At 44.4% G+C, this 21,880-nt stretch overlaps 3 protein-coding genes across 8 annotated transcripts in view; all 3 read left to right on the top strand.

The window, feature by feature from the left end:
* The first annotated feature begins 1,690 nt into the window (after positions 1–1,690).
* LOC138612806 (uncharacterized) lies at positions 1,691–3,294 on the top strand. The gene is made up of 3 exons (XM_069686258.1): positions 1,691–2,472; positions 2,578–2,695; positions 2,838–3,294. Exons 1-3 carry the CDS (start codon positions 1,694–1,696, stop codon positions 3,282–3,284), a joined length of 1,344 nt encoding a protein of 447 aa, XP_069542359.1. The 5' UTR covers positions 1,691–1,693; the 3' UTR covers positions 3,285–3,294.
* A 1,019-nt stretch (positions 3,295–4,313) lies between these two features.
* On the top strand, positions 4,314–18,470 carry rbl2 (retinoblastoma-like 2 (p130)). Of its 2 annotated transcripts, XM_069686256.1 has the most exons (22): positions 4,321–4,630; positions 5,886–6,019; positions 6,598–6,798; positions 6,994–7,058; positions 8,443–8,571; positions 9,709–9,869; positions 10,207–10,271; positions 10,796–10,967; positions 11,074–11,237; positions 11,458–11,570; positions 11,653–11,756; positions 11,873–12,010; positions 12,108–12,272; positions 12,401–12,509; positions 12,906–13,172; positions 13,254–13,453; positions 13,878–14,054; positions 14,205–14,276; positions 16,346–16,445; positions 16,530–16,765; positions 16,857–17,030; positions 17,649–18,470. In XM_069686256.1, exons 1-22 carry the CDS (start codon positions 4,493–4,495, stop codon positions 17,814–17,816), a joined length of 3,252 nt encoding a protein of 1,083 aa, XP_069542357.1. In that variant the 5' UTR covers positions 4,321–4,492; the 3' UTR covers positions 17,817–18,470. The 2 variants fall into 2 exon arrangements, with proteins under 2 accessions (XP_069542358.1, XP_069542357.1); XM_069686257.1 differs by lacking the exons at positions 16,857–17,030; positions 17,649–18,470 and having other exon boundaries at positions 4,314–4,630; positions 16,495–16,761.
* A 1,703-nt stretch (positions 18,471–20,173) lies between these two features.
* Positions 20,174–21,880, top strand: part of snx20 (sorting nexin 20) — a 6,582-nt gene continuing 4,875 nt past the window's right edge. For 2 of the 5 annotated variants that reach the window (XM_069686425.1, XM_069686430.1), the window contains exon 1: positions 20,277–20,916. The gene's annotated coding sequence lies outside the window, so the exon portion shown is untranslated. Of the gene's footprint in view, positions 20,247–20,276; positions 20,917–21,880 lie in introns of those variants that run through there. The other 3 variants (XM_069686428.1, XM_069686427.1, XM_069686429.1) reach the window with 3 other exon arrangements.

The raw sequence follows: 21,880 nt of genomic DNA, 5'->3' as shown, positions 1-21,880 counted from the left end.
TGAGCTTTGGCTGAAGCTGTGAGACAGATGGTGCCATTTGCTTGCAGTCATACCTGCAGTGACCCTTAATGTTGAATATCACACAGCAGGAAGATGCTCCATGTGCTTTACTCTGTGACATCCTGTTAGCATAGCCACCTCTAACCACCGCTAAACAACCAGCAGACAGAGTATAAACCTCTGACTGAACACGACTCTAAAGTGCGTTGGTTTGTTTAAAGGGTTATTCTGCTGTGCCATATTTTGACATATTTTATTTTCTGAACGGAAAATCTGAACTTTTCTTTTGATAACTGATGTTTGCAGATGCGTGCAGCAGCTCCTGTTCTGTGAGGTTAAATGACTGCTTTCACCAATGGAGTCTGGTGTCTCTAAAGAGAGCGATGTGAGCGCTAACAGCCTGTGCCACTGCTGCAGGCTGAAGAAGGGCTCTCAGTCTCTCTGCCGGAGACCTTCAGACACTTTGTGGAAACGTATTTGTTATTAAGACCCAAAAGAAGTCACAATAGGGCCCAGGTCAAAAAACACAGAATTGCTCTTTAATTAGTTCCCGTTGTTTTTCATGCTGCCCTCACTTTAAGTTTCAAATGTAAATTAAAATGATAACTTTGTAATAAACTTGACTGAGCCAATACGATTTAAAACTTTAATATTCTCATGATTTAAATATTAACGCTGCTTCCTGTCTGGAGTTTCAGTCCTCCTGCAGGCTCTTTGTTTGTTCGTGGACAGCTTTAGTTTGGGGTCTCAGGGGTTCTGAGCTGCAGCAGCCTGGAGGAAGAGGGCCCCCTGCAGGCCGAGCCTCCCCACAGCAGCTGGCCCGGCCTCATGCTCCACCTGAGTAAGGCAGATGCATGCTGGGAGCTCCAGCGGCTCAGACCTCAGAGCGGTTTGGTGTGTTCAGGAGCTGGATGTCAGACTGAGCCTCCTGCAGGCCGGCCTGGATCAGAGCTGTCAACACCTCCCTGTGTGGTGGAGGAGCTGGATCCTTCAACCTGGACGCGGCAGGACTCAGAGCCGCTCACCTGCAGGACTCTACCTGTGTTTCTGTCACTTTCACTGCAAACACTGAGAGTTATTCTGAAGACACAAAAGTTAAAGAACATGAATAGAAAAAGACAGTCTGATCATTAAGTTTCATGTCATCATAGTTTTTAAGTCATTTTCTTCATACGTGTCTGCAACAAACGTATTTTCTCCTTTTTTTTGTTTGAAATATTTCTCTAATGAAAGATTGTTACACCTATTAAATATCAGAAACTTGTAAAAAACAAACAAACAAACAAACAAACATGTCTGTCACAGTTAAAACTGAGTGTTACATGATCTCATTATTCACGTCAGAGGCAATGACCGGTGACGCTTCAGCATCTTTCCTTTAAAAATGTGTCTTTGTCAACTCTTTCATTTGTCAAATCATCTTTTCATTCAGGTCCAGATTGAACGGTTTTCTTCATGTGGACCTCAGAGCCCAGCAGCCTTCGACATCACCTGTAGAAACAGTGAAGGGAGAGATACAGATACAGATCTCTTCCTGTTCACTGACCAGGCTGACTCACGGACTGATGGAAGTGTTGACAGCTCGGACATTAATTCATTATTTGTGTATTTAGAAGGAAGTATCAATGTCGTCATCAGCTGGTCTACTACGTCATAAATATGCGACTTTCCGCTTGTTTACCGCCAGTTCAAAATGGAGCCGAACATGGCGGAGAGGTCCTCTCTCACAGCGGCTCTGCTGAGCTCCATGTTGAGCCTGAATGTTCCGCCGGACCTTGGGGCTCAGATGACCGAGCTGTACCGGCTTCAGACGGCCCTGCTGAGGAGAAGGAGGGTCCGGGAGATGATGGAGAGGGACCGGCGGAGGCGGCAGTACATGCGGAGGAGGAGGGCGTTCCTGCTGTCCTCCCTGGCCGGGATCCTGAGCCTCACCGCGACCACCAACAGACACATCTGGGTCCGGAGCCGGAGCCCCGGGCAGAACCTCTGGTCTGTGGCGGAGCAGTTCGATGACGAGGAGTGGAAGGCGCAGTTCCGAATCTCCAGAGCGACGTTCGACTTCCTGCTTGAACAGATCGGACCCGCCATCAAACGGCGCAGGACGAACTACCGCGCGCCCATCGAGCCACGCCGCCGGCTGGCCATCGCCCTGTGGTGGTTCGCCCGCTCCGGGGAGTACCGCTCCATCGCCACCTTGTTTGGGGTGGGAATCGCCACCGTGTGCATCATAGTCCGTCAAGTCACCGCCGCCATACTGGACCGGATGTACCAGCACTACGTGTCGCTCCCCACAGGACCGAGGCTGGACGACACCATCCGGGCCTTCAAGGACCGCTGCTACCCGCAGTGCGCCGGAGCCATCGGCGGGACCCACATCCCCATCGCTGCCCCGAGGGACAACCCGGACCACTACCTCAACAAGAGGGGCTGGCACTCTGTGATCCTGCAGGCCGTGGTGGACCACGACGTCTGGTGAGATCTGGACTGGAGTGACTGGACATGACCAGAGTGGACTGCCTCCTGTCTTATTGTGGGTTTTAAATAAGGTCTCTAACATGTATATTTTCTCCTGCCCAGTTTCACTGATGTGTATGCCGGCTGGCCCGGCAGCACCAACAGCGCCTCAGTTCTGTCCAGCTCAGACCTGTACCTGAAAGCAGAGGACCGGGCTGATGGGTACCTGTTCCCCCGAGAGGTGAGAGTGCAGTGAGGGCTTTAAGGTCCCCTCCAGCCTCCCACTCTGTCTGCAGGCATGTTGGATGCAGCATCAGTCAGAGGACGGTTGATGTAAATAACCAGATATAAATGTGTGATTAAAGCTGCCGCCTCTCTTTCAGAAATCGGTCCTTTTAGACGGCGTGGAGATCCCGGTCCACCTCATCGGGGACGAGTCGTTCCCTCTGAAGCCGTGGCTGATGAAAGGATACAGCCAGCACCACCAGCTCTCTCCTGAGCAGCGTCGCTTCACCTACACCCTCACCTCTGCCCGCTCTGTGGTCGACACCGCCTTCACCCGCCTGAAAGGTCGCTGGAGGTGTCTGCTGAAGAAAAGTGACATTGATGTGTCCATGATGCCGCGTGTGGTGGCTGCGTGCTGCGTCCTGCACAACATGTGTGAACATCTGGGTGACAGCTTCCTCCCCGAGTGGAACGCTGACACGAACCCGTGTGCTGCCAGTCTGAGACAGCCGGACAGCGAGCCGCACGAGGGGGACACATACTGCACCGCCGAGGTCATCAGGGACACAATCACCTACAACCTGCTCACTGTACTGCAGTACTGAGGAGTATACTGCAGTACTGAGGAGTATACTGCACTACTGATCACATAAACACCTGTACCGGTGCTCTGAAACGTTGAACCAGCTAACAGGTTATAGGACAGTTTAAATCAGCTCCACATCATCCAGCTACATTAAAGTGCTGCTCAGTTTAATTACCAGTAATATTCAACAACATTAGTTTTTGACACATTTTGCACAGCAGTTGAAAAGGAATCACCTCTCAGGACTTCAGAGCTCTGTGAACTGATGAATATCAAACTACGTTTGAAATGAGGCAAACATTTGACCGCAGCTCCAGAGTCCGTAAAAGCTCAAACTTTTACAGGTGTGACTTTGGTTGGATGATTGCACAGAATACTCAGTACACACCTGAGGCGTAGCTTTGTACTATGATAAACAGTTATTACTTTACTTTGATGAAAATACTTATGTACTTTGACTCAAGTGAAACTGAACATTTGAATTTGACTTGTAATAGAGTATCTGTAATAATGACTATTGCCACTTTAAGTACAGGACTGTCTCTACTACAGTAAAATCATGAATGCAGTGATTGTACTTGTAAACAAGTGTTTTTACAGTGACTAACTGTTACAGAAGAGACAGCTCTGGTTTAGTGAGTCGGATCACAGCGAACGTTTGCTTCCAGTTTGCTTTTCGACGCTGATCTGTGTTATTTCAGAGCCAAAGGCTGATGTCGGATTAGAACACGTAAATGAAGCTTAACAAACGACATGTTAATGTTTGTAGTTTGTAAATAAAACAAACAATAAATTTAAACACGTTTTAAAGCTTTTCCAGACGGCCGTCCGGACACACTACCGTCCCTTCTCTGACACTGAGAAGGAAAACAACCGGAAGTAGTAGTATTCTGATTGACGGCTGCCCCACCCACTCATGCTGCGCTACGCAAGTTTAGTGGGCTGGGGTACATTACGCTGTTTGTGGTATTCTCTACGTATAATACGCAACTAAAGTGACTTTTCACTGTCGCTCGCGGCCCTCCGTACGTCCGCGTCGTAGTTGCTGTCAGCCAAAGACATTTAAATGGCCACACTGTACCGAGCCGTACACAGCACGGTAATAACGCTGTTACGGTAATATTTTGGCAAACAGCTGCGTTAACACCGCCTGTTTTTATTTTTGTCTTTATTCTCTTTTATCTAAACTAAATTTTTACCCGCTAAGTTTCTTTAAAAAGCCAGAAAATGAGCGAAGAGGAGGACTTTCTGCAGAAAGCTCGAGCCGGGTTCGAGGATCTGTGCCGAGGTCTGAATATGGACGAAGAGGCGAGCAGCGAGGCGTGGAAGACCTACGAAAATATCAGCAGGAACTTTACTCTAGAGGTAAAAATATAAAATCATCTTTCACATGAGTGTTTGTCTCGATGCTGTTGTGTCTGCCGCTAACACGCTACTAGCTAACGTTTACGGTAAACTATTAATAAAGCTAACGTTTCATTCCTCTTAGTCCACTTTCTGTCGCTTTATAACGTCGGTATGATCGAAACAGATCTGGAGTAATAATTTCCGGATTTAATTGTTTAAACCAGTAAAACACAATTAACCTCTGTTTCTAAGCGTGCAGAGCTTTAAATATGATGGTTAGCCTTCAGGTGGCTGCGATGCTAAATAACACCTCCTGCTATCATAAACATGAGCACTGCTGCATGTCAGCGGGCTGTAAATGTGATCACGTTATGCTAATGCTGCTAATAATAATATTAACAATAATAATACATATAATACAGTGTGCATAAGCAGGAAGCCACTAGAGGGGAGGATTTCCAACATGGCGTACTGTAACCCAACACAGCCCACCGCTGATTATTTAATAAACAGGTTTATTTATAGGGACGCTTGAGCCTGAGATCACCTGAACACAGCTGGAACATAACAAATGCTGTGATTAAGCACAGTGTTTGTACTTGATTAAGTGTGTTTTATGGAGACAAGCTTTAGAATTTAAATATATTATGATCCATTAAGAATATGATCAGTTTGCATTATGTAGAATACACTACAAGGTAGTTGCACAGGGGTATACGAATAATTACAACAAAGGTTCTCAGGTACATTTGAATCGAAATACTTAGATGGTGTAAGGTGAAGGTGAGAGCATGCAGATTAAACTCAAACATCACTGAACAGGAAGTTTTTAACTTTAAAAACCTACGACTCATCGATAAAGTTATTGACCCCCTGAACATTAATCAGCCCCTTTGATAGCAGAATAATTGATTCATAATAATACCAAGCCGTCACTCGTTCATGTCGGGTGATCTTCGTAGTTTTGACTGTTGTTCGATCAAAACGAGACTCGTGGTGTAAAATGGGCTGTGATGGCGTTAATGGAGAAAAGGATTGAAAGGTGTATTGATAACGGCGATATTACTTAGTTGCTATCTTAATCTGTATTCAGCAGCAACAATCAAATCTAATCACACAGGGTATGTGCTGTGTTTGTGACCTTGTCTGTCTCACACTCTTCTCCTCCTTCCTCCTCTACACTTTAATCTCCTCACACACTGACTCTTTTCATCCGCTTTCCTCTCCTCCTCCTCCTCCTCCTCCTCCTCCTCCTCCCCGCCCCCGGCTGCAGGGCAGCGAGTTGCACTGGCTGGCCTGCTCTCTGTACGTGGCCTGCAGGTCCTCCTCGGTGCCCACGGTGGGAAAAGGCACCGCAGAGGGAAACTACGTCTCTCTGACCAGGATCCTGCGCTGCTCAGAGATGAGGTAGGCCCATGATGCACCTGTGCACTCACCTGCAGGTCTGACAGGGATGTAATATTTATACCACAGTCAAAGTCTGTATATAAGATGTGTATGTAGCTTCCAGGTCTTAAACCTTCAGAGTTCTGACTCTAAAGATATATTTGCTTTTTTCTGCAAGTTTATGGTTAAAAAAAATCAAAGTAATAAATAGTAATAATAATAATAATGTGATTTCTGACTTTATTAGCAGAGTTCTATAATGTTTTGATCTGGCCGATGACAGATGAGGAACAATCTGTTTTGTTTTTACATTTTTGGAAACCATGTTTTAATTTGCAGAGGAAATAAATAAAACTTTAACACAAACACAAAAAGTCAGGATTCTGAATTGAATCAATTTTTTAACTTTTGACTTTTTTAAAATTTTCCGAAGAATATTGTAAAAATTCAGACGATTCAGAAATGTATGATTCAGTCAGAATTCTGTTTTACACGTGTCCCTCAGCGTTAATATGCGGTGTAGTTTCTATATAAATATTGTATGAAAGCTTCACCTGCAGCACGTTTCAGAACGCTCCTCGTCCCTCTGCTCCCTGCAGCCTGATTGAGTTCTTCAATAAGATGAAGAAGTGGCAGGACATGGCCAACCTGCCGCAGGACTTCCGTCAGAGCACCGACAAGCTGGAGAGGAACTTCACCGTGTCGGCCGTCATCTTTAAGAAGTACGTTCCCATTTTCAAAGCCATCTTCAAGGCGCCGTCAGAGGAGCCAACGAGAGTCCACCGCAGCCGCAAACAGAGGTGAAGAAGAGATTTGAATATGTCTGATTAATGCATGATTTCAGCAGAAAGTGCTACACACACTGTGCACTGCTGGAATCTGACACGTTTCACTGTGTTGTCATAAACACTACATAAAAGATACATTCATTATAATTCATCGTCACAAGCTGATGTGTTTGAGCTTTTTAAATGTCCCTCGTGGTTCCTCTGCAGACGTCACCCCTGCACTGTGACCGAGGTCTTCAACTTCTGCTGGGTTCTGTTCGTTCACGCTAAAGGTAAAGATGCAGTCTCTTCATGGATCCATCCAGAGTCTCTCTGCTTATCTGTCACCCACCTTGCTCTTCTGTTTGCCTCTCATAACATCATTTCCAGAGAAGAAGCTGTAAACAGCCTGTGCACACTACATGTATTCTTTAGGTGAGACCTTGTTTCCCCGTCGTGCTCACACACCGAGATCTACACGCCCCAGCAGGTGTGATGTGAGGGCAGGTTCGCACTTGTTCTCATCAGCTGGACATGAACAAACTCTCAGCTCCATGGAGATCATGTTTTCACTGGTGTTTCTTAGTGACTCTGTTTCCCTGTCAACAGACTCTTAAAGTATCCAAACACAATTCTACATACACATCAGACGGCGGGCTTTCACCTCCACGGACGGTGATCTCCGAGGGCCTCTGAAGCTTTTTGAAGCATATGTTTACATACAGTTCAAACTACTGTGAGTGTCAGAACCTTTCAGGTTAAAGGAAACGCCTTCAGAGCAGCTGTAAGTGTAGTAAACCTGAACCTCATAAATATTGATTTGTGTTCATTTAATTTCAGAAAAGATTTCAGATTTTGCTTGTCAGACATAAAAAAAGACAAAATATTGGATCAGTAAACAAAAAGATGAAAAAAATAACTTCCTGGGCCCGACACGACGAAGCCAGTTCAGCAGACCCGGGCTCTCTTCTCCTGCTCTGCTTCACTAACCTGACACAGGAGATCACGCTGAGCGGTCACATGACGCTGGTTATCAACTCGATAGGTCAGCCCAGGGTTCCTCTGAGCGCGCTCACATTAAAGGGGCACTAAAGCTGCAGCTGCTGGATGCAGGGAGGACAAACAGCTAAAACACAGACTGTGTAACTGTGCAGATATAATAATATCTCCGTCATTAGAGCATTATATCATATATATATATTATATATTATTACATCAGATCAACACGCTGCACAGATGTGTGTTTGGTAATGACAGATCAGCCGTATCAAACTATGGAGCACAAGAACATGAAGCACAATTTAAAGCAGAATGCTTCCTGTCATATCATATCATAGCTTCAGTGTGTTTATCAGTGAAGCTCGATCAATATCTCAGATAAATATATTTAATAAAGTCAGACGGTAAGTAACAGGAAGTGTTTTACCGCTCTCTCTCCCTCCTCCATCTCACCATCTGCTCACAGAGCTCCTAAATCAAGACACCTGATTGGTCAGTAGCTGGTGATGAGTTCAGGTTGATCTCTTATCTCGGACATAACCTGCTCCGGAGCAGGTCAGGTGTTCAGCATAAGTTACCATGGTGATCTACTTCGGTAAACACTGTTGAGCCAGCGTAGCCTGAAGACGTGCTAACGCTCCCCCTGTGGTGACATGTTTGTCTGTCTGTCTCATTCAGGGAACTTCCCGATGATCAGCGACGACCTGGTGAACTCGTACCACCTGCTGCTGTGTGCTCTCGACCTCGTCTTCACCAACGCTCTGCTGTGCAACACCCGGAAAGACCTGCTCAACCCAGACTTTAAAGGTACCAGACTCTGTAACCCAAACCTCCCACTGCTGATCACCGCTGCAGCCTCATGAAGAGGTTTACATGCGTTTTGTATTTATTTATTTGATCACATAGAAACATACAGTATTGCTCAAACTCACGAAACACATCACAGAAACTTCAGAGTAGATTTGGTCGAGTTGTGAAACATGATATAAAACTGAATCAGCTTTGGCACAAAGGAAGTGTGCTTATCAGTCGTGTACAGAACTACACCAGACATCAGGATAAATCAAAAGCTCTGAAGTCTTTAATAAACTCCAGCCAGCAGCTCCTGAAACGCTGCAGCAGAGATATCAGCACCGGCCTCTCTTCCTGCCCCCCCCACCACCTCCAACTCCCCCGCCTCCCTCTCCAAACACCACTTTATTGTTCTGGAGAACCTGCTGAGACAGGAAGCTGCTCCTCCAGCCTCAACATGACAAATGACTCCAAACAGGAAGCTTTTTTTTTTAGTCTACATGTTGGTGTGAAAATCCAAAATATACCAGTTAAAATAAATCCAGTATTTTAAACCTGGGCCCTATTTTTTATGTATTTTAGGTCTAAATGTTAAAGGTAATAAAGTGCGTGAGTGCCTCCAGTAGATGTGTTCATCCTGCAGCAGTGAAACAGACTGTAATGGCTGCAACATAATCCTTGATGGGTCAAAGGTCGTCCACTAAAAGTTCTTGTTGTTTCCACTGACAGGCTCAGGTTGTTATTCTAAGTGTGTGACAACATGACAGAAAGGATCCCTGCAGAGATAGACCTTTTTGTTGATTGTTTAGTCTGTATTTGTTATTGTGTGACTCTTGAGTTTTAACTGGTTAGTTTGGAACCAACACATGATTTATGTAACACACAATAACACAAAACAAACTAACTGTTCGAGGCAGCGGTAGACAAACAACCCTGTGTTCTGTGAGGTAAAGTGATTGTTTTTGTCAATGGAGTCTGGTGTGTTTGCAGAGGGCGATGTAACAGCAGTTTCTGGTTAGAGGAAGAATCTTTCTTCTTAAAGAACCCTTTTGTACCTGTGAATCTTTTGGACTGAATACTTTTCAGACTGTTTTATACATATTAGTTTATTTAATCACCAGGTTATTCATGACCGTGTATTGTGTCCTGCAGGTCTCCCAGAGGACTTCAGCAGCAGAGACTTCCGGCCGTCCTTGGGGCCGTTCTGCTTCATAGAGCAGCTGTGTGAGCTGCATGACGGCCTGGTGCTGGAGGCCAAAGGAGTCAAAGAACACTTCTGGAAACCCTTCATCAAGAAACTCTTTCATAAGAGGGTAACTCTCCTGCTTTCTGGTCTCTGTGACTCTAAAAGTGTTACAGACCTGTCAATCACAGGTAGCCCCGCCCTAACCCCTCCTCTACTCCTGGTGTGTGTGACTCTCAATGGGAGCATCAGTGACTAAATGAACATCATGCTGTGTTGAAGAAGACTTGAAACTAGAGACTGAGACCATAAACTCATCAGGAACATGTTTACTGAGGGAATACATCAGGAGAGGAGGAGGAGCATGTTCTCATAGCAAGGGGAACACACACACACACACACACACACTGCGGTCTGCTCTGTTTTGTGGTTTTATATGAAACTAAACGTCCTCTGGTCTCTCTCAGATACTCAGAGGGAAAGAAGACGGGCTGAGCGGCTTTCTGGACCCCATGAACTTTGGAGACAGTTTGTGAGTGTCGTTCGCAACAACACACCGAACACGTTATCATCAGAGGGAAACATGTTCTTGTCACTGTGGACCCAGTCTTATCTTTTAATCACCTTAAAGAGCAACTCGTCAGCTTTAGCTTTCCACAAATTGTGTTTCAACGTCTCAGGGAACGACTTTCGTTACATCTACTGAATGACCTCATTTTCTCTGGAGAACACAAACGCTGTAACGAACACTTTGAACATGGACAGGGTCATAAAGGACTTGACATGTATTCACTCAAAATGACTAAATAAATTGGACAGGTTGGAGCCAGGAGCCTTCCTGCTGTGTGGTCACGGTGCTCCTCATCATCATAAAATAACTGCTAACATAAAAACTGAATCATAGAATTATAAAACAACATGAAGCCAGGCTCAATGAGAAGGTTTGTTATTTTAGTTAAACATATTTTAACTCTTAAAAAGGATTAACATGTCCTCTTCCTCTTCCTCTTCCTCTTCTTCCTCTGACCTCTGACCTCTGACCCGCTCTGCCCACAGTTTGTCTCTCAGTCGGGTGTATGAGGAACACATTCTGGCAACCGGCAGTCTGGATGAGCGGATCTTCACGGGAGAGGGGGCAAGCGAGGACATCGGTACCCCAGGACCCTGCCTGTGTGAGGGGGTCGAGAACCAGGACAGCGCCACCTACAGGCTGCACACCAGCCTCACTGTGAGACAACAGCCTCTCTGTCTTCATCTTCACTTCTCTGGATTTATCACTTATTGCTGCAAATAAAAACATAAGATAAGCGACCTGGTGTCTCTTTCCTCGTCAGGCCTCGGCTCTGAAGGTCTCCACCCCTCTGACGGGGAGGAAGTACGTTCAGGAGAACAGCCTGGCCTCTCCGCTCTCATCAGCCATGAAGAGTGTCGGGCGTCTCCACACGCTGCTGTCAGGAACCAAACAGGGCCCAAGCGCTGAGCTAACGGAGACTCTCAGGTAGGTTTCCAGTGTCTGAGAGACCAGAGCAGCCAATCAGATCTATATCATCATATACCTCAGCGTTGTATCAAACACAGTGGGCTAGCTAATTAGCTTCTTAGCTGCAGTAGGTAAACATACCTGCAAGTATGACGTGGGTCTGTTACTCTTCAACAGCACTAATAACACTCAGTCTGAGGCCTTCTTGTTAGTAATGACACAGACTGTATCCCTGCAGGGCCTGTGCCAGAGACCCCAGTGATGTCATCAACAAGCGCCTGAAGGACATGTTTGAGCTCTTCTGTCAACATTTGGAGGGCAGCGGGGCGGAGAGCAGGGGGATGGGGAAAGGTACAGACACACAGCATCAAGAACAGAGAGCACGCCATGATGTTCTACTTTCTAGATCAATAAATCAACTTCCTGTTTGCAGACATGGCAGTGAAGTACTTCCACCTGGCGGAGGCGCTCTACTACCGGATGCTGGAGTCCATCATCGAGAGAGAGAAGATGATCCTGGGAGACGCTGACCTGTCCGTGAGTGTTTTTCTTCTTGTGCTGAGATTAAAAATGATATAAGTCACTATCGATCTCACCATACCTGTGTGGAGGTGACTGTTGACATTATATACCTGCGTGTGTGTGTGTCTCAGTGTATCCTGGAGCAGGACGTCTTCCATCGCTCTCTGCTCGTCTGCTGTCTGGAGATCGTCGTCTTCTCTTACAGACCTCCAGGAGATTTCCCCAACCTGATCACCATCTTCCAGCTCCCCGCTTATCACTTCTACAAGGTGTCAGCACAACGGACATATCACTGTGTGTGCGCGTGTGTGTGCGATTCATATCCTTCCAAACACTGAGACCGTGTGCGTGTGCGTGTGCGTGCAGGTGATCGAGGTGTTGGTGCGGTCCGAGCAGGGTCTGTTTCGGGAGGTGGTGAAGCACCTTAACCAGGTGGAGGAGCAGGTCCTGGAGAGTCTGGCCTGGACCAGAGACTCCCCGCTGTGGGAGAGCCTCCGCGGGGCCAAAGACCAGGTCCCCGCCTGCCAGCAGGTACTTTTACCTGAAGCATGTGGACACCAGTCGATCCAGTCTGTGAATGAAGGTACAAGCTTCCTGTGTGTGCGTGTGTGTGTGCGTGTGTGTGTGCGTGTGTGTGTGCGTGTGCGTGTGTGTTTCAGGTGATGCCTCCTCAGTACCTCGAACAGAACGATGAAAGCAGCTCAGGCAGCGTTCCTCTCACTCCCAACAACCACGGACCAGAGCTCAACACCAACAGCACGCTCAAAGGTGTGTGTGTCGTACACTACCTGTCTTTAGCTGAAGCAAGGTCTCACACGCACACACACACACACACACACACACACACACACAGGTTTCTGTCCAGAGAATGAAAGAAGGACAGACACAGGTAGAGTAATCTGTCAGCACTGAAATGATCAGTTTGGCTGCACAACATAAGCACTCATTGAATCTTGAATCTAAATATAGCAGGTACATGCAGTGTTATATGTTTGTATGATATTAAAAGTCCTCCTGATACACCTGGTCAGCCTCTGCCAGCCGAGCTGACACCTTCATCAACAGGGAGACAGAAAAGAGGTGGACGACACGTTTCTTTATAAACTGTAGTTTTGTGCGTCACAGTAGTATTACATATGAAATAGTCTTTTTGTCCCCCTGCAGGTGTGTCCCCCTCCCCCACCACCCTGCTGGACCGATACAGCTCCCCGCCCACCGGCCCCACTCGCCGCCGTCTGTTTGTGGACTCGGTGGATGGAGAGTCTGGAGTCTCCTCCACCAACACCAGCAGCACTACAGCACCTGTTGCTGTGACAAAGACCGGACAGACCGGCCTCGTCACAGCCATCCCAGCCGGGCAGACTGTGGTCACCGTGGCAACAGCCACCGTCACCGCCAACAATGGGCAGACGGTCACCATACCTGTTCAAGGTGAGTAGCTGAAAATATTCAACTCACTATCAGACATGACAGAGATAATACATCACAAACTCTGATCTCTGACCTCTGAAGGTATAGCCAATGAGAACGGAGGAATCACCTTCATCCCCGTCCAGGTGAGCATGAGCGGACAGGGTGGAGCCACACTGCAGCCACTGTCTGCACAGACTCTGACGGGCACGCTCACCGTCCAATCAGCTGTCAGCAAACCGGCCCCCAAACCAGCCAGCAACCCGCTGAGGAAAGGATCCCTGTCGCTCTTCTTCAGGAAGGTAACTCTTTAATCTTAAAATACTGCAGCTGTTTTTATATTCTGCTATTATAGTCTCATAACATAACGAACATTCTGTTCCTCCAGGCTGCACATCGAACGCACCGTCAGGACGTTCAGACATGTTTGATAAGTTTGTTAACTTGGTTTCTGGAGCTCGGACAAATGTTTTTCATTTCTGTTTGGAATCTCTTTTTCTAAATAACGGTTCAGTACGGGCGTTCCAAAATGTTTAATATAATAATAATGATAATGATAATAATGTAATAAAATCTAAATTCTGCCTTGTTTTGAGCCACATTTAATCTGTGAAAGAAACCATGAGTTAATTTAAAGTCTGCTTCTGAAATCGTTTCCACTTCTTTAACTGCTAAAAAGTATGTTGTCATACTGTCAAACTTCACCTTACGTTTGTCCTCTCTCAGGTGTACCACCTGGCCAGCGTGCGTCTCAGAGACCTCTGTGCCAAGCTGGACATCTCGTCTGATCTGAGGAGGAAGATCTGGACGTGTTTCGAATATTCTCTGGTTCACTGCACCGAGCTGATGATGGACCGACACCTGGACCAGCTCCTCATGTGTGCTGTTTACGTCATGGCCAAGGTCTGTGTGTGTGTCTGTGTGTGTCTGTGTGTGTGTGTGTGTGTGTGTGTGTGTGTGTGTGCGTGTGTGTGTGTGTGTGTGTGTGTGTGTATCCATCTTACTATGTGTGATTCTTTCTATGAAGTAAATGTGTGCTGTTGTTTCTGTCAGGTGACCAAAGAGGACAAGTCGTTCCAGAACATCATGAAGTGTTACCGCACTCAGCCTCAGGCCAGCAGCAACGTAAGAACCATCACATTAAACACATTATGCACATTAAACACATTATGCACATTATACACATTATGCACATTAAACACATTATGCACATTATTCACATTATGCACATTATACACATTATGCACATTATTCACATTATGCACATTATGCACATTATACACATTATGCACATTATGCACATTATGCACATTATTCACATTATGCACATTACGCACATTATGCACATTATTCACATTATGCACATTATGCACATTATGCACATTAAACACATGCACATTATGCACATTATGCACATTAAACACATTATGCACATTAAACACATGCACATTATGCACATTAAACACATGCACATTATGCACATTAAACACATTATGCACATTATGCACATTAAACACATTATGCACATTAAACACATTATGCACATTAAACACATTATGCACATTAAACACATTAAACACATTATGCACATTAAACACATGCACATTATACACATCAAGCACATTATGCACATTATGCACATTAAACACATTATGCACATTAAACACATTAAACACATTATGCACATTAAACACATGCACATTATGCACATTATGCACATTAAACACATTATGCACATTAAACACATGCACATTATGCACATTAAACACATTAAACACATTAAACACATTATGCACATTATGCACATTAGTCACATTAAACACATTATGCACATTAAACACATGCACATTATGCACATTAAACACATTAAACACATTATACACATCAAGCACATTATGCACATTATGCACATTAAACACATTATGCACATTAAACACATTAAACACATTATAGATATTATGCACATTAAACACATTATGCACATTATGCACATTAAACACATGCACATTATGCACATTAAACACATACACATCAAGCACATTATGCACATTATGCACATTAAACACATTATGCACATTAAACACATTATAGATATTATGCACATTATACACATCAAGCACATTATGCACATTACGCACATTATACACATCAAGCACAATATGCACATTATGCACATTAGACACATTATGCACATTATACACATTATGCACATTATACACATTATACACATTATACACATGAAGCACATTATGCACATTATGCACATTAAACACATTAAACACATTATAGATATTATGCACATTACACACATTATGCACATCAAGCACATTATGCACATTAAACACATTATACGCATCAAGCACATTATGCACATTAAACACATTATGCACATTAAACACATTAAACACATTATAGATATTATGCACATTAAACACATTATGCACATTATGCACATTAAACACATGCACATTATGCACATTATACACATACACATTATGCGCATTATACACATTATACACATTATGCACATTATACACATTATACACATTATGCACATTATACACATTATGCATATTAAACACATGCACATTATGCACATTATACACATACACATTATGCACATTATACACATTATGCGCATTATACACATTATGCACATTATACACATTATACACATTATGCACATTATGCGCATTATGCACATTATACACATTGTACACATACACATTATGCACATTATACACATTATGCACATTATACACATTATGCACATTAAACACATTATGCACATTATGCACATTATACACATTATACACATACACATTATGCACATTATACACATTATGCACATTAAACATTTATAATATACACATTATTTATAACACTTCACATACAAACTATTTCATCTCGTATAAAAATAGTAACCTCTGTCTGTCAGAAAGTTTTCACCGTCCTACTTTTGGATCTTTTTTTTGTGAATTTTGAAACAAACATTGTCCAATCTTGTCCAAACTGTAAATCACACTTTGTACTTCACTAAAGTTCTAATACCACAGAGCAGAAATACTCTGGTACAAATGAAACCTCATTCAGAAAGTGGAGTACAGAAACACAAGCGTCCAAATACACTCAAAGTGCCAAAAGTTAACGTCCTCTTTAAGGAGAAATATAAGCGTTGTCTGTGTGTGTTGCAGGTGTACAGGTGTGTGTTGATCTGTGGGAGGAGGAGACCTCACTCAGGCACCAACGACACCAGCAAATACACCTCGTCATGTGACAACAGCCAGGATACAGGTATGAACACACCTGTTTTATTCTGATCATACTGCACGTCTCGTTTCAGTCTCACCTGTCTCTTGTCTTACCTCCTCCGTGCAGGTGGAGACATCAGTCCAGTTCCTGTTCGCTCCAGCAGCACCTTGCCCACCCCCCAGCCCGGCAGTGCTCCCTCTACCCCCAACAAGACCTCCCCCTCGTCCTCCTCCTCGTCCTCCTCCTCTGTGTGTGAGGGAGGGGAGGAGCGAGGAGACCTGATCCACTTCTACAACAGTGTCTACATCAAACAGATGAGACACTTTGCTCTGAGATACTCGCCCAGCTCGCCCTCTGCTGGGGTACGACGCAACGACAGCCCCACATCACAGCTCTTATTCATTCATACAGGTTTATACATTAGTGTGTGTGTGTGTGTGTGTGTGTGTGCAGGTGGAGACCCCCCCTCTCTGTCCATACCCCACCCTGAGGACCGGGTCTCCTCGTCGGATGCTTCTATCCAGCAAACACTCCATCTACATATCACCTCACAAGACAAGCTCCGCCCCCACGCCGACCACGCCCCGAGACAAGATCTACTACTACATCTGCAGCAGCCCCCCCAACGTGAGACACACCCCCCCACACACACAGACACTGTACACTTTAAGAACATACAGAACAACAGTGTATAGTGTGTAACAGTTCTGGGTACGGACCAGTGAGAGGGGTTGTTGAGTTATAGAAGCTACTGGAGGCTGAACAGGAAGTGACGTCATGACTGAGCTGATCTAATCAATGTTTTTAAAATGACATCATCTTCATAAAATCCACATGAAACCAGTTGATTTTCAGCTGTGGAGGGAAGAAGCTGCCAAACTACAAAATAAAAGAATAAATAAATCGTCTCTCAGTTTGTTACACTTCCTGTGGAGCAGAGCCTGTTAGCTTTAAGTGACTAAATGAACATCATGCTGTGTTGAAGAAGACGTGAAACTAGAGACTGAGACCATAAAGTCATTAGGAACATGTTTGCTGAGGGAATACATCAGGAGAGGAGGAGGAGCATGTTCTCATAGACTTCTATAGAATCACACTGAGTCGCCCCCTGCTGGACATTAGAGAGAGGCTCCATCCACTTCTTGTGTACAGTCTATGGTTTATAACACTTGAAGCAACTAAAAGCTGTTCTGTGAAAGTGAAAACCTTTTATTATTGATTATTGATTATGGATCGTCCTCTCAGCGTCTGCAGGAGATCAACAGTATGATCCGCACCGGAGAGACTCCCACCAGGAAGCGCAGCATGCCGCTGGACGAGGAGACGTCCCCCAAGAGGGTCTGTCCGGACAACCACTCCGCCCTGCTGCGCCGCCTGCAGGACGTCGCCAACGACCGCAGCTCCTCCCACTGAGAGTCACACACACACACACACACACACACACTCACTGAGATGTACCGTTAGTATTACGTTGTGTTCTTGTTAAAGTCTTCATTCATTCCATTGATTCTCTAAACACATGAATGTGTTCTGGTTTTATTCGAATGTTTAGATGAAGTTTGTCCCTGAAGGTGCGATGAAGTAGAAGCAGCTTTATTCTTTTGTTTTATTATTAATTCTCTTAAACTTATTGACTTATTCTTTTATCAGTAATCTCTGATTTTTCTAGCATTATAACAAAATCTGATTAACTGTTAGTATGCAGAAGAGTTTCAGTTGCTCCATCATGAACATGTCTCCCTGTGTGGTTTGTGATCATTAGAAACAGCTGTTATAAAATCAAAGGGCTCAAATTTTAATGTTTAAAGTGATTTATCGTCACTCAGCAGAGATTTGTTCTATATTTAAACATTCATGTAGGCCTGAACCTTCACATGTTCTCCTCCTGTCGCCATGTTCGACTGAAGTGTGTAAATAGTTGTAAAAAAGAGAAAAGAACTATTTTATGAAGGTGGATGTAAGTTAAGTGCCTTTTTTTACTCCTCAAATCTGTTTGTTTGTTCCAACAAATTTGACTTTATTAGATTTTCTTGACTGTTAAAAAAAATCTGATGAATAAAAAGTTTAAAGCGACCTGATTGATTCCTTCTGTCACCGCTGCTTTGTGTTTTATGACCTCTTGTTCTTCGGAGGAGCAGGATGAACAGTGTTCGTGTTATGTTTGAGGCCGTGGTGCTCGTCTGCCTCTTGTGGCTGAGATGAGAACTACAACAAATGGAGGCTGAAAAACTGGTTTCACAGACTGAAAAAAGTCCCTTTGTTTTTTAAATTCAAAATATTAAATCAGTTTTCACTGATTAAAAAATATTTCTTATATTTCTCAATCATACGCCCATTTTTTCACAATGTGCTATACTCTTATAATGTGCTATATTACTCTAATATCAATATGTTTCAACAGACATGTTTAACTTCTGTGAGGATTATCTAAAACTCCTCCACCCGTACAATCCCTTTTTTTGCTTTTTGCTTTTCTTGATTCCCCTTGTCAGTTCTAACAACCTTTTTTCCGGAATTACATAGAACTGGTCTACAATACCACAAAGGATTTACATGCCAACGGGCTCTGCTCCCCCAAGGAAATCCATCAGAGAAATACAACCATACGTTTGTTTCACAACCGCTTGTCTGGAATTACGCTGAAACTAGTTTCCAATACCACAAAGGAATTACAAGGAAACAGTTGTCCTATCACACAACAATTACACAGGTACCATTGAGAAAATGATTCATAACACCGTACTCACCCCCATAAAAATAGATGGAGCATCCACTGTTCGAAACCCTTGTCTGACTTCAAGCGGGTTCCTATCACCCTTTTTTGTGGGGAGGTCACCCTGAGTCTCAAAAAAGACCCCTGCCGGCAGTTTACCCTCAGTCCAGACTCAGGAGTCGATCAGCGAAACGTCCATCCCACTCCTGACACCAAATGTGAGGGCAATTCTCCTCCTGAAGATAATTTGCGAAGAACAAGCAAACTCAATGTTATGAATCAAGTCTCTTTACTTACATTTTACATGCAGCATGGAGAGAAGTACAGCAGTTCTCTCCCTTGCTGTTGCAGTGTTCAAGCTTATATACAACATCAACAACCCCCTACCCCATCCCCACATGGTACTTCACTCAGCCACCTGGCCTTCGTCAGCAAGATAAGATGATCCTTCTCTGCTCTCCAGAGGGGAAGCCGGGGTTCACCAAGTCAACGACATAAAATAAATTGCACCCCCATATAAATTAAAATTTAGACGAGTTTCCCTTTAATGATGCCCGGAAAATTCCCAGAAAACCTAAAAATGTGTAAAAATCGAGTTTTTCACCTGTTTTTAATTCAAAAACAAACAGGGAATGATTCGGAGCTCAGTGGATCCTCAGTTTATTTAGAGCAGTTTGTCGAAGTCTTTCCCATTAGCTCCTATTTAGCTTATTTAGCTGTTTAACTTATACAATAAAAGCTCTCTTATGGAGACGAATACAAAGCCTGAATCTACAATTGTTACAATTACAATGTTCCAATGTTACAGTTTCACGTAGCGACGTACATCTGACAGTTAAAACGACACAAGCAACGATGGAGACAGGAGGGAACGAGGTCAGCAAGAGCCAACAACCAGCTTCAGGTGTGATGGACACAGGTGCGGACAGGCAGAGCACAGGGTGGTGTTTTTTATAAAAATCATCAGAGCATCAACAAGAGCAATACATCTAAACTGTTTCATGTGTGTGCGCGCGCAGCCATGACGTCCACACACAGACGCAGCGAATGTGTCAGAGAGGAGGTGTCAGTGAACGCAGCACGCCGCCAGTACTAAGGAGGACTGAAGACAGAGAGGAGAGAAGATGATTGTGAGTCTGTGTCAGTGTTTGACTCCCACCCACACACGCACACACACACACACACACACACAGTTGAGTTTAATGAGGGATTTTCTTCACTTTCACTTTTGTTTCGGTGACAGTCTGAACTCTGTGCAGCGTCACCTCTGCCCGGCTGGTACGAGCGCAAACTGAAACATCAGTCTACAGTTAAGTTACAGTTTAGTGATTGTGTTTGATTTGATATTTAAACATCTTTTATTGTGACTGACGACACAAACTGTTTATCACCACCCTGCTCCGTGTTCCACTTCCTGTTTCCTCTCTGTTCTCGGAGTCGCTGCTGTTGGTTTATCATTTATCAATGCACATGAAGTGTCATTTTAATGATGGTACTTGATGCTCCTGCCAGCTGTGACTACACCTCAGAGAGAAATATAGACCTTTTACTGCACTATGTTTAATCACAGCCACCTTTAACACAGACATGCAGTGATCAACACGAGTACACAAAGTATGATACTGGTTTTAAATACATGATATAACTGATATAAATGTTTTTACTTTTAATACTTTAAGCTGCTTTTGCTTCTGATTTCAGGACTGTAACTTGTGATGAGTATTTTTACACTTCCTCATGAGCACGGACTGTTTCAGGACAGACTCGGATTCCTCTGAGCTCCACGCTGAACCTCAGGAGGTGAGAAACTTCTCTGTCTGTGTCCTGATGTTCTCTCTCTGTGTGTCCTGATGTTCTCTCTCTGTGTGTCCTGATGTTCTCCGTCTGTGTCCTGATGTTCTCTCTCTGTGTGTCCTGTTGTTCTCTCTGTGTGTCCTGATGTTCTCTCTCTGTGTGTCCTGATGTTCTCTCTGTGTGTCCTGTTGTTCTCTCTGTGTGTCCGGATGTTCTCTCTCTCTGTGTGTCCTGATGTTCTCTCTCTGTGTGTCCTGTTGTTCTCTCTCTGTGTCCTGATGTTCTCTCTCTGTGTGTCCTGATGTTCTCTCTGTGTGTCCTGATGTTCTCTCTCTGTGTCCTGATGTTCTCTCTCTGTGTCCTGATGTTCTCCCAGTCTGTGTCCTGATGTTCTCTCTGTGTGTCCTGTTGTTCTCTCTGTGTCCTGATGTTCTCTCTCTGTGTCCTGTTGTTCTCTCTCTGTGTCCTGATATTCTCTCTCTCTGTGTGTCCTGATGTTCTCTCTCTGTGTCCTGATGTTCTCTCTGTGTGTCCTGATGTTCTCTCTCTGTGTGTCCTGTTGTTCTCTCTCTGTGTCCTGTTGTTCTCTCTCTGTGTCCTGTTGTTCTCTCTCTGTGTGTCCTGATGTTCTCTCTCTGTGTCCTGATGTTCTCTCTCTCTGTGTGTCCTGATGTTCTCTCTGTGTGTCCTGATGTTCTCTCTCTGTGTGTCCTGATGTTCTCTCTGTGTGTCCTGATGTTCTCTCTGTGTGTCCTGATGTTCTCTCTCTGTGTCCTGATGTTCTCTCTCTCTCTGTGTGTCCTGATGTTCTCTTTGTGTGTCCTGATGTTCTCTCTCTGTGTGTCCTGATGTTCTCTCTGTGTGTCCTGATGTTCTCTCTGTGTGTCCTGATGTTCTCTCTCTGTGTGTCCTGATGTTCTCTCTGTGTGTCCTGATGTTCTCTCTGTGTGTCCTGATGTTCTCTCTCTCT

Source organism: Semicossyphus pulcher, unplaced genomic scaffold (genome assembly GCF_022749685.1).
Source record: "Semicossyphus pulcher isolate SPU_LCO1_2020_fin unplaced genomic scaffold, fSemPul1.0.p SCAF_8, whole genome shotgun sequence".
Lineage (NCBI taxonomy): Eukaryota > Metazoa > Chordata > Actinopteri > Labriformes > Labridae > Semicossyphus > Semicossyphus pulcher.
This window is presented reverse-complemented; position numbering and strand designations above follow the sequence as displayed.